Source organism: Bos grunniens, chromosome 5 (genome assembly GCF_055505025.1).
Source record: "Bos grunniens cultivar Pamir isolate PY7600 chromosome 5, Bosgru_T2T1.0, whole genome shotgun sequence".
NCBI lineage: Eukaryota > Metazoa > Chordata > Mammalia > Artiodactyla > Bovidae > Bos > Bos grunniens.
Window position 1 is genome coordinate 97,834,929 of NC_141169.1, and position 16,930 is coordinate 97,851,858.

Below are 16,930 nucleotides of genomic sequence, written 5' to 3' on the forward strand. Positions count from 1 at the left end.
GAAAAGGGCACGAATCAGTGACTTTAATTTTTTTCATGGTAGAGACATGGAAGGGCTCTCAAGGTCAGAATATCCCTCTATTTCCCTATCCTTTTGTCTTAGCCTCCAGAGTTTACAAGTATCCCTCCAGAAAGGCCCAGAGACCTTATCTTTTTCCACGATACATTCTTGAACATTGAACTAGGCTGTCGTATTGAGGAGGGCAGGAGGTGCATTTTGAGCAAAATAACCAGTCAGTCCTATAGGAAATCAACCCTGAATATTCATTGGAAGGGCTGATGCTGAAGGTGAAGCTCCAATACTTTGGCCACATGATGTGAAGAGCTAACTCACTGGAAAAGACCCTGATGCTGGGAAAGACTTCAGGGCAGGAGGAGAAGAAGCCAGCAGAGGATGAGATGGTTGGATGGCATCGTTGACTCAATGGACATGAGTTTGAACAAACTCCAGGAGATGGTGAAGGCCAGGGAAGCCTGGCATGCTGCAGTTCATGTGGTCAAAGAGACACAACTTAGCAATTCAACAACAACAATAAGAGTTCTTCACAGTAGGTAACTGCCACAAGCCCTGCACAAGGCTGGCATCACCAGCCTTACCCAGGAAAGACCCGGAGTAACAGTAAAAGCCATGACTCCCCACTTCCAAATGTCTCCTTTAAGAGAGAGGGTACCATTTCCAGCTCAGAACAACCAAGCAATATAGTTCAAGGTCATCACTCACCCCTACAAAATAATGCTGGTCTAAAACAGCTGTTTCCTGATACCCAGCAACTCAAGAAGGTGCCCACCCGCACACTTGACCTTCTAAAGAGCAGACTTGGAGTTGGCTGTGTTTGCCCTTCACCCTCAAGAGTAACCACACAATTTCTTTCCCAAGCTTGTCACCTGGTAGGGAGAGTCGACAAACTTTATCCTCGAGAGGAATCTGCGCAGCTCTCCACGGCCGATTTTGGGGGTGGTCTCCTCCAGCTGGACCATTTGGCCTTCCATCAGCGCCCACCGCAGACTGAGCTTGCTGACCACCAGGGGTGCCGGGTGCCCTTCAGAGCTGGGCCCTGTGGTCCTGGTAACGTAAAAGGCATCTTTCCACAGGTCGTTGATCCCAACTGAGGAAGGATACAAAGGAGAGCAGTCAATGAGGACAGAAGACTTGGACTCACAGGAGAGTGGCTGGGCTCAAGACTCATTCGCTTATTTCCTCCTCTGCTGATTCATACAAGACGTTTACTGAGCACTAATCAACACAAGGTACCGACTAGACAATGGGTGCATGCTGGTGAGCAGCTGCTGGCCAGCAGAGCGGCAAACTCTCTGTCTCTGTACCTGGCTTCTCCAAAGTGGCTACCTTTTTTCACTTAGTAATTGATTTATTTTGGCTGCGTTGGATCTTCACTGCGTCTCGTGGGATCTTTCACTGCAGCACACAGACTCTCCAGTTGTGGCCCATGGACTCTCTAGTTGTGGCGCACAGACTTCAGTAGTCGTGGCACACAGGCTTAGCTGCTCTGTGGCATGTGGAATCTTAGTTCCCTGACCAGGGGTCGAACCCATGTCCCTTGCATTTCAAGGTGGATTCTTTACACTGAGCTACCAGGTAAGTCCCAAAGCTACTTCTGAGAAAGCCCAAGATCAGGAAGTGAGGGGACTGGCCAACTGTGGTAGAAAAGGGAGCACAACAAACTAGAAATTCTGGTAACTCCTAGACTGTCAGTACCTCGTGGCCTAAGCTATGTACCAAGTTAGTGTTTATTCTGCCTCTATAAACCAGGTGTTGCAATAAAAATGGTCTTGATTCTTAATTACCAGTATGTAATGTTCACTGGAACAATGATTGGTTCAAAATTGGGAAAGGAGTATAGTAAGGCTGTATACTGTCACCCTACTTATTTAACTTATATGCAGAGTACATTATGCAAAATACCAGGCTGGATGAATCATAATCTGTAATCAAGACCGCTGGGAGGAATATCAATAACCTGAGATATGCAGATGACACCTTAATGGCAAAAAGCAAAGAAGAGCTAAAGAGCCTCTTGATGAGGCTGAAAGAGGAGAGTGAAAAAGTTGGCTTGAAACCCAACATTAAAAAAAGTAAGATCATGGCATCTGGTCCCATCACTTCATGGCAAAAAGAAGGGGAAAAAGTGGAAGCAGTGACAGATTTTATTTTCCTGGGCTCCCAAATTACTGTGGACAGTGACTGCAGCCATGAAATTAAAAGATCCTTGCTCCTTGGAAGGAAAGCTATGACAAACCTAGACAGTGTATTAAAAAGCAGTGACATCACTTTGCTGACAAAGGTCAGCACTGTCAAAGCTATGGTTTTTCCAGTAGTCACGTATGAAATGTGAGAACTGGACCATAAAGAAGGTTTGAACACCAAAGAACTGATGCTTTTCAATTGTATTGGAGAAGACTCTTGAGAGTCCCTTGGACTCCAAGGAGATCAAACCAATCAATCCTAAATGAAATCAGTCCTCAATATTCATTGGAAGGACTGATGCTGAAGCTGAAGCTCCTATACTTTGACCACCTGATGCCAAGAGCTGACTCACTGGAAAAGACCCTGATGCTGGGAAAGATTGAGGGTAGAAGAGGGCAGCAGAGGATGAAATGGTTGCATAGCATCACTGATTCAGTGGGCATGAATTTGAGCAAACTCTGGGAGTTGGTGATGGACAGGGAGGCCTGGTGTGCTGTATGCCATGGGGTCGCAAAGAGTTGGACACAACTCAGCAACTGAACAACATGAAATAGAACACTTGCAAATGTTAGTGGTTATGAGTGGTCAGATTGAAGGTGATTTTTCTTCCCTTTTCCTCTTGGCTCCAGTTTCCATGCACTGGGCATGTGCAGTAAGAAAGTCTCTACTGAGCCTAACCCACTCCAGTATTCTTCCCTGGCAAATCTCATAGACAGAGGAGCCTGGAGGGCTACAGTCCATGAGGTCGCAAAGAATCGGACATGACTGAGCATGCACTGAGCCTAAACAAAGGCCCTGAGGAAATATCCTGCCTCTGTTTTATCCTTTGCAGTGAGTTCTGGCTCCTAAGCTCCTACAGGGTTGAGAAACTACTCTGATTTGTATTCCCAGCACTGGGCGCAGTGCCTGGCCCACAGCTGATGATTGGTAAACGGCTGCTGAAACATTAGCTCCCTGAACCCTTGGGGATGGGATAGCACTGCCCCATAGCTTCTAGCATTCTAGCATGTTTGGGGACTGTGGGTCCTCACCCTGTGAGTCAGGTACAACCCCAGAGGGCGCTCTTGGGCAGTGGCCCCAGGCACCATGGTACCAAGGGAAATGCAGGGAGCCGCTCAATGCAGGGAGCCGCTCAGGGCACACCGAGTCAAACCAGTGAGATCAAACCAGGAGATCAAACCAGTCAATCCTAAATGAAATCAGTCCTCAATATTCACTGGAAGGACTGATGCTGAAGCCGAAGCTCTAATACTTTGACCACTTGATGCCAAGAGCCGACTCACTGGAAAAGACCCTGATGCTGGGAAAGATTGAGGGTAGAAGAACAGGGCAGCAGAGGATGAAATGGTTGCAGAGCATCACCGACTCAGTGGGCGTGAATTTGAGTAAACTCGGAGTTGGTGATGGACAGGGAGGCCTGGTGTGCTGCAGTCCATGGGGTCGCAAAGAGTTGGACACAACTTAGCAACTGAACAACTTAGAGTCCTGCTCTCATCCACAGCACACACCCTCATCCCCCTCACCTGGCCAGCACCTCCCCTCCCCTCCTCTGCATCACCCCCAGGGACTTACCCTCTGAAGCGGTCACAGTGCCTGTGGCATTGGCCAGATCCAGGAGGATGGAGGGGAAGGTGGGATGCAGGAGGTAGAGGTGGTGAAGGCTGGGTGGCTCGGTTCCCAGGACGACATCCTGACAATGAGAAGCAGGGAGAGCAAAGGTCAGTCCACTCTCCCTCGTACAACGTTGCTCAGATGAAAGGACGGCAGAGACAGTGGGGGTTACTCATGCCTTATGAGGCCAAGACCAGATCCCACACCAAGGTGTGTGTGAGAGAAACTCCACGTACGAGAGACATGTCATTTCAAATCTCAAAACACTGACTAAACACTAACTTCATCAAACCACCAGAGCTGGAAAATGCTTTCTCCCTCATAGGAAAAAGAAAGGAAGAAAGAAAATAGGCATGCCCCAGGAGAGAAAATGATGGCGCCCTCAGTCTGGTGCCTCTGGGAGTATCAGGAACGGTTCTTTCCCGGCAGCAGGAGGGGCTTTGTCAAGGGAAAGCCTGCTTATAAAAACACGGTGAACCAAAGACTCCTGCTTTCACAGGATAGCAAAGCCAACTGCAAGTGTCAAGCTAAAAAAAAAAAGAAAATCATAAAAATCTTATCTATTCCTGAAATAACTAAGACATGGATCAGACACTCATTAATTACAAAAACAAAAATCCCAAGATCTCAGTGTCAGTCTCCTGACCCCCTAAGGCAGAAGCAATGCACATCGGAACTTTCTTCACCATCTGACTCCATGCAAGGTTGATATTCTGCAGACACAAGGCTGTAGAGCACAGGAACCCCCTGAATGGGTTACCCAGTGCCTCCCCTTGTCAGCCCTGCTCCTCCACTGTCAGCAGGCGGGGGTCATTTGGGCGGGAAGCTCACAACCCCGTTCCCACCAGTACCCACAAAGCGTAAGAGGGATTTCCCGTATCCAGAATCCCACACCATGGACAACTCACATGACAAGAAAATAGCCTATTCACGTCACAGACACCTAAGTTACCAGGGGAGAAGGCTAGGGGGAAGGGATAGTTAGGGAGTTTGGGACTGACAGGTACACACTGCCATATTTAAAATGGATAACATGTATGGCAGAGTCCCTTTGTGGTCCACCTGAAACTATCACAACACTGGTAACTGGCTATACGCCAATATAAAAAGTTATTAAAAAAAAAAAGGATAACCAACAAGGGTGTACAGTATAGCACAGGGAACTCTTCAACATTCTGTAACAACCTAAATGGGAAGAGAATTTGAAAAAGACGAGATACATGTATATATATAACTGAATCTCTCTGTTGTACACCTGATACCAACACATTAATCAACTATGTGAAAGTGAAAGTGTTAGCTGCTCAGTCGAATCCCACTCTCTGCATCCCCATGGACTGTAGTCCGCCAGGGCTCCTCTCTGTCCGTGGGATTCTCCAAGCAAGAATACTGGAGTGGGTTGCTGTGCCCTTCTCCAGCAGGGATCGAACCCGGGTCTCGCATCTCCTGCATTAGCAGGTGGGCTCTTTATATTATACTAAATTTATTTATATCAGCGCCACTCCAATATAAAATTAGAAGTTTAAAAAAAAAGAAAGAAAGTCCCTCCTCACTGCCTACAGAATGGAGCCCAAACTCCTTCATGTGAAAACCAAGGTCTTACACCATGTAACCTAAATCAGCCTTTCCCAGCCTCCTATGATTATGTGCCTGCACATCCATGCTCCAAGAAGGTCTGTGAAACAAGCTCACACTTCACAGGCTTTACCTGTCCTTGGCCAATTTCATTTCCCCTTGGACATCATCCTCAAGAGCCACCTCCACATTAAAACACTTGTCACGAGGTCTCCAACTCGATGTCATCTCTTGTGGGAAAAGCTCCCTAATCGCCGACCCCCTCCACAAAACGAAGACCCTCCTCCTTTTGTGCTTCCATCTAAACTTTGTAGCTGCATCCCCTTAGAGCATTTGTAGCCTGCTTTTGTTTTGTGCTTATTTGTAGACGCTTACATTTGAGAGTCATCTGGTCTGAGTCCCTCATTTTATTAAGTGAGGAAACCAGGAAGTTAAATGTTAAGTAGAATGTCCACGGTCATCCGTCAGGGAACTTCAAAGTTAGGACAATCATCAATGGAAATCTGATCCTAAAGCGAGGGACTATATTAGCATCTGCATTAACGGATAAAGAGCGTGAGACTCAGAAAAGGTTAAGTTCTAGAGTGCATGGCTGATGAATGCAGGACTCCCCCTCCGTCAGGCTCCCCTCACCCACGATCATCTGCTCGTCCTCCAGAAGGCTGCACTGTCCCCAGTCTACCCTGAGGTCCCTGGCACACAGTAGGTGCTGGTCAACTTGGGTTTAACTGAACTAAATCAGAGTGAGTCTTACTCAAAACCCCCTGGCACCTGGCAGAGGCAGCACCCCCATCTCCTCAACCCCATTAAAGCCCCTCAGGATAGTACTGAAGATGTTCTCAGGGCTTCCCTGGTGGCTCAGAAGTGAAGAATGTGCCTGCCAGTGTAGGAGATGTGGGTTCGATCCCTAGTCTGGGAAGATCCCACGTGCCAGAGTGCAGTAACTACTGAGCCCATGCACCACATCTACTGAATTTGTGCTCTCGAGCCCGGGAACCACAACTACTGAGTCCACGTGCTGCAGCTACTAAAGCCCGTACAGCCTAGAGCCCGTGCCCTGCAAGAAGAGGAGCCACTGCAGCGAGAGAGTAGCGCCCACTCGCTCCAACTGGACAAAAGCCCACACAGAAACAAAGACCCGACACAGCCAAAAATTAAGTAAGTAATTGAATCAAAAAGAAATCTGTTCTCAAATCTGCCTTCTGCACATCAGAACGTCTCTCCCGTGAACCCCCAGGGGAACCTTCATCTTCAGCCGATGGAGAGAGTCAGCGATGACTTAGCGACTAGAAACAACAACGTGGTTTCCTCACAACAGTGAGATGGTTTCTGCTGCACAGTGAAGCGAATCAGCCTCATGCACACACACACGCCCTCCCTTCTGGGCTTCCCACCCATCCAGGCCACTGTCTCTACCCACAACCGCTCGGAAGACAGCAGGTCTAATAAGACCTCCAGACCCAGTCAGCTTCAAGAGCAGGTGCCATCTGACATTAGGCTCACTCACGGGATTGGGCGATGCAGCTGACAGCCCTTCAGCCCAGAAGAGGAAGACAGATTTCTGCTCCACAGTGGCTGCTGACGTGGCGGGAGTTTCTTTCATGTGACACGGGATGCTGTAACTCCACGTGACCAGGCCAGAGTCTCCATCCACCACCATCACCTGCAGAAGAGAAGGCGATGAGTACGACCCATCCTCAGACAGACAGCAAAACGCACAGACACAAAACCAGACAAAAACCCACAGACACGCAAACACCACATACGTTAACAGAGCTTAAACCAGATGCAAACAATGGGGTGTTCAGGGAGCATTACGTAACTAGGTCCAGGAGTCTGGACAAGGACATGAACTTGGGCAAACTCTGGAAGACAGAGAGGGACATGGAGTCCTGATGTGCTGCAGTCCATGGGGTCACAAAGATTCGGACATGACTTAGCAACTGAACAACAACAACCATAAGTCTAGACGGAGCCCAAAGGACTGCAGGATTCCCGGTGGGAAGGGACATTATAAATCATCAAGGCCTCCTCTCGTCGTCAGATGAGGAAACAGAGGCTCAGAGACAGGAAGTGACACCGATTACTCTGTACTTGGGGAGGTCCTGGGCAGAGCAGCTATTCTGCTGTGGAGGAGCTAAAACCAACGCCTCGTCTCTGTCCCTTCCTGCTGGTGACCATGGCCAACCACAGTTAGGAGAACACGATCAGGTGACAGCTCATCCTATCCCCTGACTCTGCCACGTGCATCCTGGCAGGTGCAGCTCAGACCAAGGGGAGCCTCAAATTTAAAAGAGCAAACTCTGAACAGGCAAAAAATAAATAAGAGAAAACTCACTCAGTTGTATCTCTCAAAAGATAATTAAGGGGAATTCGAAATTCCTGGCTGCATGTATATTTGCTCATCACCCCAAATCCCTCATATCTCACAGTTCTAGAACAAAACAGCTTCTCATTTGCCAAAATCCCAGGGACTTCCCTGATGACTGAGCGGGCAAAGAATCTGCCTACAATGCAGGAGCCACAGGAGACTTGGGTTTGATCCCTGGGTCGGGAAGACCCCCTACAGGAAAACAAGGCTACCCACTCCAGTATTCTTGACTGGGAAATCCTATGGATAGAGGAGCCTGGCAGGCTACAGTCCATGGGGTCACAGAGAGTCAGACACGACTTAGCAACCAAACAACAACATTGGTGACCTTGGAATACACGCCACCATCCATCTCAGGGCCTCTGGAGCTCCTGAGTGGATCTGCCCCTCTTCTAGAAATGCAATTCAACTGCCAGGCCCTGATCACCTTTCCCCCCTTCATGAAGTCCTCCATGACAATCCACCGCCCCAGCTGGCCCACCTTCTCTGAAATCTCAGTATATAAACTGAAGTGGTACATTTATTGATACGAGCCTTTCCCCAGCAAGAGACTTCAGAAAGCACATGGACACTGAGAATCCACAAGGAACTGCTACACAAGGAGCAGGGCATCGAGAAAAGCTTCTGCTGCTGTAGACGTTAGCACTGCATTGTGACTGTTCATTTCACCCACGCAGCTACACTTGGAGTTCTTGGAAGGAAGGGACCGTGTTTTCAGGTTCTTTCTATCTTTCATGATGCCAAGTGCAGGCCTGGACACCAAGTTCATCCTGGATATATGTTCTGACTTGATCTTCATCCCCAGGTTTTACCTTTTTCATCCCAACTCCATTCGGTATCTGAAGAAGGAAATCTATCGTCTCATCATCCGTGAAATACCCCGGAGTAGGCTGGCTGCAAGTGAGAGCAATGTGAGTGATGGGAAGTGAAGGACCAGAAGGGGAGAATGGGACCCTCCTCCCCTTGCACCAGCTCCAGATATTAACATCAAGCAATGGTTCCAGGCGGTTTTGAGTGAGTAGGAGTACATCACTAACCTGTGCAGGCCTTGGAGGCCCAAGACCCAGGAAGGGGTGAGGTTCTGCCCCCGAAGCAGGACGAGGCCTTGTGTGGTTGTGATCAGGAGGTTGCTGCTGTTGGAATCCGGCGCCTTCACCATCTGGAGGAGCTCCACCCCATCGCTGAGTTAAACGAGAGACCCCGAAAGTCTCAGGCTGGGGTGAAATTCCTACCCACATATTCTGGCTAATCCTCTAAGTCCAGATGTCTGTACAGACCCTTGCATTAGTCTCCTAGCAGTATCTTGTCTTGGGACTTTCCTGGTGGTCCAGTGGTTTAGACTCCATGCTTAAAATGCAGGCAACATGTGTTCACTCCCTGAGAGGGGGAGTGAGATCCCACATGCTACATGGTGTAGCCAAAAAAAAAATTTTTTTTTAAAGAGGGGCACTCTTGCTGTTTCAGTTGAATCTCTTTTTCCTGGTTTCTTTAGAAATCAAGGAGCCCTAGAAAATTTACGCAATTTCAGAAGGAAAAGACAAGAAAAGTGCCCCTCACATTGCATGTTCTGGAAAGATAACAGAGCTGAGAACAATCACAGGGAAGGAGCCAGAGGTCGGGACAGGATGCCTGAAACTGTCATTAAGCTTGGACAACAGCTCATACTCTCGTCGTTGTTGTTGTTCAGTCACTAAGTTGTATCCGACTCTGTGATCCCATGGATTGCAGCATGCCAGGCTTCCCTGTCTTTCAGCATCTCCTGGAGTTTGCTCAAACTCATGTCCACTGAATCAGTGATGGTATCTAACCATTTCATTCTCTGTCACCCCCTTCTCCTCCTGCCCTCAATCTCTCCCAGCATCAGGGTCTTTTCTAATGAGCTGGTTTCTCCTGTCAAGGGGCCAGAATATTGGAGTTTCAGCACCAGCTCACACTCGACACTTCATCAAATTATTGGGTTGGTCAAAAAGTTCATTTGGGTTTTTCTGTAAGATCTTAAGGGGAAACTCAAATGAACTGTTTGACCAGCTCAATATTTCTTCCTTTGTACAACTAGGACCACTCTATTTAACATCTGTCAAATACACTGACACAATATGATGCTGCCTAAGAAAATGCTGGGTTTCCCCAGTGGCTCAGCAGTGAAAAACCCACGTGCAATGCAAGAGACATGGGTTCAACCCCTGGGTCGAGAAGATGCCCTGGAGAAGAAAATGGCAACCCACTCCAGTATTCTTACCTGGGAAATCCCATGGACAGAGGAGCCTGGTGGGCTACAGTCCATGGGGTTTCAAGGAGTTGGATAGGACTGAGTCAGACACAACTTAGCACTAAACAACAAAGAAAATGCTAGAAGGCGATCTGAAGCTTCTGGTAGAAAAATAACAAAGATAATTATTACACAAGCCCAGGGTGAAATGGATAACATCCACTGCATATGACAAATAACATGCTTTTAGTTAGGAAAAAAATGAGGGACAAAAAACAAAAAAAGATTTCATGGCTGTTATTTTTGCCTCTGCCACAATGATTCTTTAAGAGAAAAACTCAGGAATGCAGCAGGGCTGATCCTTCAGCAGAGTTTTACAAGCAGTTCTGTTAAATAAATCCATTTCCCTACCTGAGGTTCCCCAGTCTCAACTGCCCTGCTCTGACTCCCACTGCAAACAAATACCCTTCTCTGCCCGCTGTATGCAAAGTGATCACCCACACACAGACATCAACACATTAGGTCGCCAGGAGAAGAGCACTTCTAACTCCCCGCAACCAGATTGGGAGGTGGTCCATGAAGGCCAGGCACCATTTTTATCCCCAAACCTGTGCCCACGTGTCTGCCAGCCCTCCAGACACCGAGATTCCAGGCATGCGTGGGCTCAGGTCTCACCATGGCAGGACCAGGCGGCTGCCCACCTTGTAAACATCAATGAGCTCACCTGTAAACATCAATGAGCTCAGACAGGTTGACGGATCTCCGCTTCTCCCACTCAGGTTCCTCTATCTGCAGGGAAGGTGGTAAGCTGTCTCGATTTTGGGCCTGAACGAAAATATCCCGCAGGGCGACAGCCTGGATATTACCTAACAGCACAGAAGAACCAACATGGAGAAGCTGAACTCAACAGAACTTTCCCAGGGGGAGGACAGGCGTGGGAGACCCAGAGCCTGGGCGGAGGGATGGATTCACACAGGGAGCCAGTAGGGAGGTGGCTAAGCAGATGCTGGGCAGTCTTCTCATTGGAGAAGGCGGCCAGGGACAACAGAGTGAATACCCTGTGGCAGGGGGTCCCCGGCAGAGGAGGTGACAGAGGGCTGGTGTCAGAGACTCCAGGCTTTCTCCCCATCGCCCAGGGAGACCTCACCACACACCCATGGGGAGAGCAGCAAAAATGAGCCTCGCTTCTTACCAAAGCCAAACAGGATGTAGGCGGCCCCGCTGGTGGTAATGTAAACCTGAGGGCCAATCAGGTTGCCCACTCCCACGATGTTGTACTTCACAGGTCGGCCCACGGGGCTCCCTGTCCGGCCAGACACCAGCAGAAAACACAGATCTGGCTGATGAAGTGAAAGACCGGGGTTGAGTCCACAGAAACCCTGTTGTTACCGAATCAAGTCATGTCTCCACAGTCATTCCTTCCCGTTAGCTAAGGGGTCAGAAACACCTCCCAAAGTTGAAAAGCCCAAGGCCACACCTGCCCTGCTGTATTTCCCAGGAAGTTAGAAAGTGAAACAAATGCCCCATTCCCTTGTTAGATACAAGCCAGGGGCACCTGCATGGTGATTTGGGCAATTTCTCCAAAGTACAGCTATTGCTGAGGAGCAGTCTCCTGAAGAATAGAACTCTAGCCTAGAGCTACATACAGGACCAACCAGTCACTACCCACCCCTATACCCATAAATTCCCAGCGATATTTGGTCCCACAAGAATCAGTGCAGGCCAAGTGCTCCCATTATAACATACATGTCTGGCCTGGCCACTATCAACCTCACTCTCAAGCAGAGATCAGCAAACCTTTTCTGGGAAGGGCAAGACAGTAAACATTTTATGTTTTTCCAGCCAGGTAATTTCTGCAGCAACTACTCTACTCCACCACTCTAGTGTAAAAGCAGCCATAGACAATATGTGAATGAATAGGCATGACAATAAAACTTTATTTACAAAAACAAACAGTGGGCCAAACTTGGCCTGCATGCCACGGTTTGCCAACCCCTGCACGAGAGGGTTTTCTTTTGGGAATAGAGGCACTGGTTGAGAAATACAAGGACTACATTGCTGTCTTGATTTCAGTAAAGCTTTTCACTGAGTTTATTGTCATGAATACTTATGGACAAGATAAAGAGATATGGTTACCCCAAGAAGGGGCCAACGCCAACCCAGAGGGAGTTTTAGTGGAATGTCACCTCACCCAGCTATTATCTTACTCCTATTATTCATTCTTTTATCAAAGACATGAATGAACAGAATTCAGGTTTATCACAAAGCTGAGAGAGATAGCTAGTATGCTGTATGACAAACTGAAAATTCCAAAAAGTCTTAGGCTGGAAGGTGGGTCAAAATCTGGAAGAAAAAAATTGGCCCGTTAATTAAAAGACATGGATATTTCATGGTAACAAGACTTACTGTGGTGATCATTTTGAAATATATAGAAATATCAAATCAGTATGATGTACACCAGGAACGAACATAGTATTGCAGGTTAATTATATACAAATTCTTAGAAAAAGAAATCAGATTCATGGTTACTAGAGGCAGGCGATGGGAGGAGGGGGCATTGAAGGAAGGTGGTCGAAACTGACAAACTCCAGGAATAAGATAAATAAGTACTAGAGATGTAATGTACAACATAATAAATATAATTTACAGTTTAAGTCATATATGAAAGTTAAGAGAATAAATCCTAAGAGTTTTCATCACAAGGAAAATTTTTTTCTATTTCTTTAATTTTGCATCAGTATGATAACGGATGTTCACTAGATTTCTTGTGGTCATCATTTCATGATGTATGTAAGTCAATTCATTTTGCTGTAACACCTTAAACAGTGCTACGTATCAGTTATACAGTGCTATTATGTCAGCTATATCTCAATAAAACTGGAAGGAAAAAAGAATGAAAGAAGTAATGGGAAAGATATGGGTGTTTTAACTGATTATAAACAAAAGCAGGAAGGCTATCACCATCTTTGGCTGCATTTATAGATATATGGAGTCAATATCAGAAGAAGTAACAATTTGTTTATTTCATATAACTGGTTATATTACAAACAGAATACTGTTTTCATTTATGGGTACCACATAAAAGAGATATGGACAAAGTGGAGTGAAAAATGAAAGAAATCAAGAAAGAAGGGGTCTGGATCATTTTACATGAGGAACAGTACGAGAAACTAGCTATTTAGGCTTCCCTGGTGGCTAAGACAGTAAAGAACTTGCCTGCCAACGTAGGAGACACAAAAGATGCAGGTTCGATCCCTGGGTCAGGAAGGATCCCCTAGAGGAGGGAATGGCTGTCCACTCCAGTATCCTTGCCAGAAGAATTCCACGGACAGACGACCCTGGTGGGCTACAGTCCATGGGGTCACAAAGAGTCAGACACGACTGAGTGACTAACACTTCCTCTTTTTTTTTCAGCCTTGACAGTAGCAGGCTTTAGAGGAACCAGGCTTCCAGCAAAAGAGCGTTCATGTAGAAGAGGATTAGATTCATTCAGAGTGTTCTACGGGGCTGATGTGGGCACAATGAATGGAAGCTAGGAGAAAGCAGATTTCTCACCCATAAGACAGAATTTTCGAGTGAACCAAGAATGAAATAAACTATGTCACAAATCAGTGCTACTGCCATCAGCCTGAGGACTCAGAGGGTATGGCTGCCCACGTGTCTGGAACAGTGTATCAGTGACTACAGCGCAGTGTGAGAGCGTTAATGTCATGGCTTCCAAGGTCCACTCCCTTTGACGTGCTAGCCCAGATGCGCTCTCTAACCCCAGCCGGTCCAGACGTCCCAAGGCCGCCTCACTCTAAGCCCAGATCTAAGAATGCCGCCCCTTGAAGTCAAAGACCTGACACGCCTCATTCCCCCTTCCACGTCTACAGCGGACAGCAAGCGTGTTCCTCGGGTTCTTTGTCGCTGGTACAGAAGTCAGAAAGGTCAGTATGAAGACAAAGCGACGGCTCTGAACCCACCACTCCTCCAAGATTTTGCTGCTCCTGCCTATCACTTTCCAGACAGAATGGAGACTGGTCCACATCCACACCCTTACCCCCACCACCAAAAAAAAACCAGGCACAGAGTAGGACCAGGTGAGAAGTCAACCCTTCTAACAGAGCCTCCTCAACATGGAGGGCCCCTCAGTCAGGTCCAAACCATCGTCCTGTCCCCTGCTGCTGGCCAGCAAGAAGCCAGACGGAGGAGTCAAGGCCAAGATTTATAACCTTGTTCGGGACATGTAAATCTGTCTGAGGTTTCGCTGTGCTTCTGCTAACAACCACAGTTCCTTAAAAAAAACAAAAAAACAAAAACTAAATTCCCCATACTTCCCACTCCCTGACAGATGAACCTTCTGAGACTCACTCCCTGATGAATGGAATTGTTAAAATGTTCCCGACTCCCCAGTCTCTTTATTCACAGAGACCAGAATGAAAAGATTATGTGCAGAATTCTAGACATTTTGGTTCAATCTTCTCTGAGACCAACTGGCCAACTGAAGAAAAACAAACAGAAAGGACCCCTAAAAGTGACTCATCTTTGGGAAATTTCCCTCACGATCTCTCTTCTTTTCTCTCATCTCATGAACATAAAGTATCATCTGAGGTACCAGCACACGGCTCCTCAAACTTGTGACTGGTAGGGCACTCTTGACAAAAAACCATAAAGTACTGACAAATTTAATTCCATTCTAAATAATCTCACTTGCATATTTTGTACTAATAACTCCATTCCATGTATGCATTACAAAAATCATGAGGTCTAGTCAAATTACAATAAGCCACAATGTCCTATAGACACATTTGTCCACAAATATTCTTGGCCAATACTTCAATTCTTCTGTCCATGAGACTTTTCTGGCAGATTCAGGCTAGACAGTCCAAGAAAAAGTCTAAGAGAAAGTCTGACAGAAGTTCCAAGAAAAGCTTCAGGAACAAAAACTTAAAACTGAGACAATTCTGGCCATTAATATATTCCTTCCTGTGATTTAGGGAACATACTATTATTTTATCTGTGCAGAGAATAACTAGTTGCCGGGCGCTGGAATTCCAACAAAGCAAAAATTGAGGAGCAAAATTTAGGGATTACTGTACCAGAATCAGTCTGCAGTCACAGCCTAAACAACAACTCTTTTTTTTTTCTGGTCCCTGTTGTTATTACTTGTTTCACTTACAATTTTATATATGTATATATATATCCTATGGACTTTCTATCAGTCTGTCTCACTGATTTATAGTTGCAATAAAAGTTAAACATATTAATATATTCCCATTCCTTTTGTCACTTATGTCAAATGTGATAAGATGATAAGAGGCCAAACCAACATGCCTCCACAAACCTTAGTTTCTTCACTGTCACATTTTTAACTGGTTAATGCCCAAGTTCACATGTCAACCCTTGTATGTTGAATACAAAGAGACAAAGCTCCACTGCAAAATCAACAATACAATACATACTCTTGGTGAAAAATAGGCACCACTCCAGGCATTTGAAATATGTTAGTTCTAATTTTCATAACAATCCTGCAAGTAGAATAACATCCCCACTTTACATACGATGTAACCAGAGCTAGGACAGGCTCTGTGGTTTACCAAGAGCACAGAGCAGTAGAGCGGGAATTCAAACACAGACCTATTTGGCTCCACGTCAATGGAACCAGGTGAATGGGTTCATACCAGCAATTTATTCACCTGATCTCACAAAGAGAATTTACTGAAAGCTAAGCCCTTGTAATGAGGCGGTTTCAAGCAGCGTTTCTAATAATGATACTAGGAAATGACCAAAGTTGCCTTCCCTGTAAGAGACAAGGACCACTGAGCATGGCACATACCTGCAACTCCCCAATAGCCAGAACCACGAGGTCTCTAACACCATCTTCATCCACGTCCGGCAGTACCACGGCTGGGGCGGCCAGGGTCCCATTGGATAAGTAGTTTGGGTTTAAAGTCCACATGGCTTTCCCTGGGGAAGGATCAATATGCTGATCACAATGAGCGCTTTCTGCCTCTGCAAAAGGCAGATGCTAGGCTCCCAGGCCAGAAAAGAGACTCCACGAGCTGAGCAACAGACAGAAACTCCTACACATTTTTCTCTTTAGTTTGTACCTTGCTGGGGAGAAAGGCAGGGAGTGTGAACCGAAATCTGCAAGCATCTGGCTATCAAGCCCATATAATAACCCAACACCTGGGTTTTTTAGGTAATATGGACATGATGAAGTTTGTTCAAGAAAGAAAAGCCCCCTTGTCTGGAATGGAGGAATTGATCTGTTAAATATGATTCCAACTACTAAGGAACTGTCCAAGGACAGCCAAACAGAAGCCCAACCCACTCCTTCTGGCACATGTTCAGAGGAGTAGAGAAACCATAAAAGATGACTTCAGTTCTGGAGTTAACTCACATGCAAAATGTTTTTTTTCACTCAGAAGAACCCCATTCCCAGACTCCAATCTTTACATCTAGGAGAGAGGCTACTTATCCAGCTTTATTTGAGTCCAAGGTTAAGAGCACGCTGGAAGTGAGTCGTTTCCTAGGCAGGTTGATAGGGAGTCTAGGGGTCCCCAAGGAGAGAGGGGTCTGGAATTCTCAAGGAGGAAGAAAAGACAAACTTTTTTTCTTTCTCCACATTCCTTAGGATTATATACCAATAATGTATCCTGCCTAAGGACAGTCTTTGGATTCAACCTTCTGTTATCTTAAAATGTTAATTATGGGAGTAGACCTGGTCTTTACAAGGATGTATCTTGCCTGAGGACCGTGTTATCTTAAAATGTACATTATGGGAGCAGGTCTGATGAGGTCTTTACAACCTCCAGATATTCTTTGGATTATATAACTTCATTGTTAACACTAGCAAGCAGGTACTCTTTCTGCCCCCTTCTGATGCCTATGTCAGAAGCTTTCTCTATCTCCTTTATACTTTAATAAAACTTTATTACACAAAAGCTCTGAGTGATCAAGCCTCGTCTCTGGCCCCG

The 16,930-nt window shown here is 46.4% G+C and overlaps 1 protein-coding gene across 7 annotated transcripts in view; it reads right to left on the bottom strand.

The window, feature by feature from the left end:
• The window catches only part of FAM234B (family with sequence similarity 234 member B), a 40,284-nt gene that overhangs the window by 3,088 nt on the left and 20,266 nt on the right, over nucleotides 1-16,930 (bottom strand). For 4 of the 7 annotated variants that reach the window (XR_015164237.1, XR_015164238.1, XM_086401940.1 and 1 more), the window contains 8 exons: nucleotides 15,787-15,917; nucleotides 11,161-11,308; nucleotides 10,693-10,834; nucleotides 8,797-8,940; nucleotides 8,572-8,653; nucleotides 6,896-7,051; nucleotides 3,775-3,892; nucleotides 885-1,105 (listed from right to left, as the gene is read on the bottom strand). Coding sequence is in view for 5 of the 7 variants with exons in the window: in XM_086401940.1 (XP_086258066.1) it covers nucleotides 885-1,105; nucleotides 3,775-3,892; nucleotides 6,896-7,051; nucleotides 8,572-8,653; nucleotides 8,797-8,940; nucleotides 10,693-10,834; nucleotides 11,161-11,308; nucleotides 15,787-15,917 (1,142 nt within the window). In the remaining 2 variants the exon portion in view is untranslated. Of the gene's footprint in view, nucleotides 1-7; nucleotides 482-884; nucleotides 1,106-3,774; nucleotides 3,893-6,895; nucleotides 7,052-8,571; nucleotides 8,654-8,796; nucleotides 8,941-10,692; nucleotides 10,835-11,160; nucleotides 11,309-15,786; nucleotides 15,918-16,930 lie in introns of those variants that run through there. The other 3 variants (XM_086401939.1, XM_086401943.1, XM_086401942.1) reach the window with 1 other exon arrangement.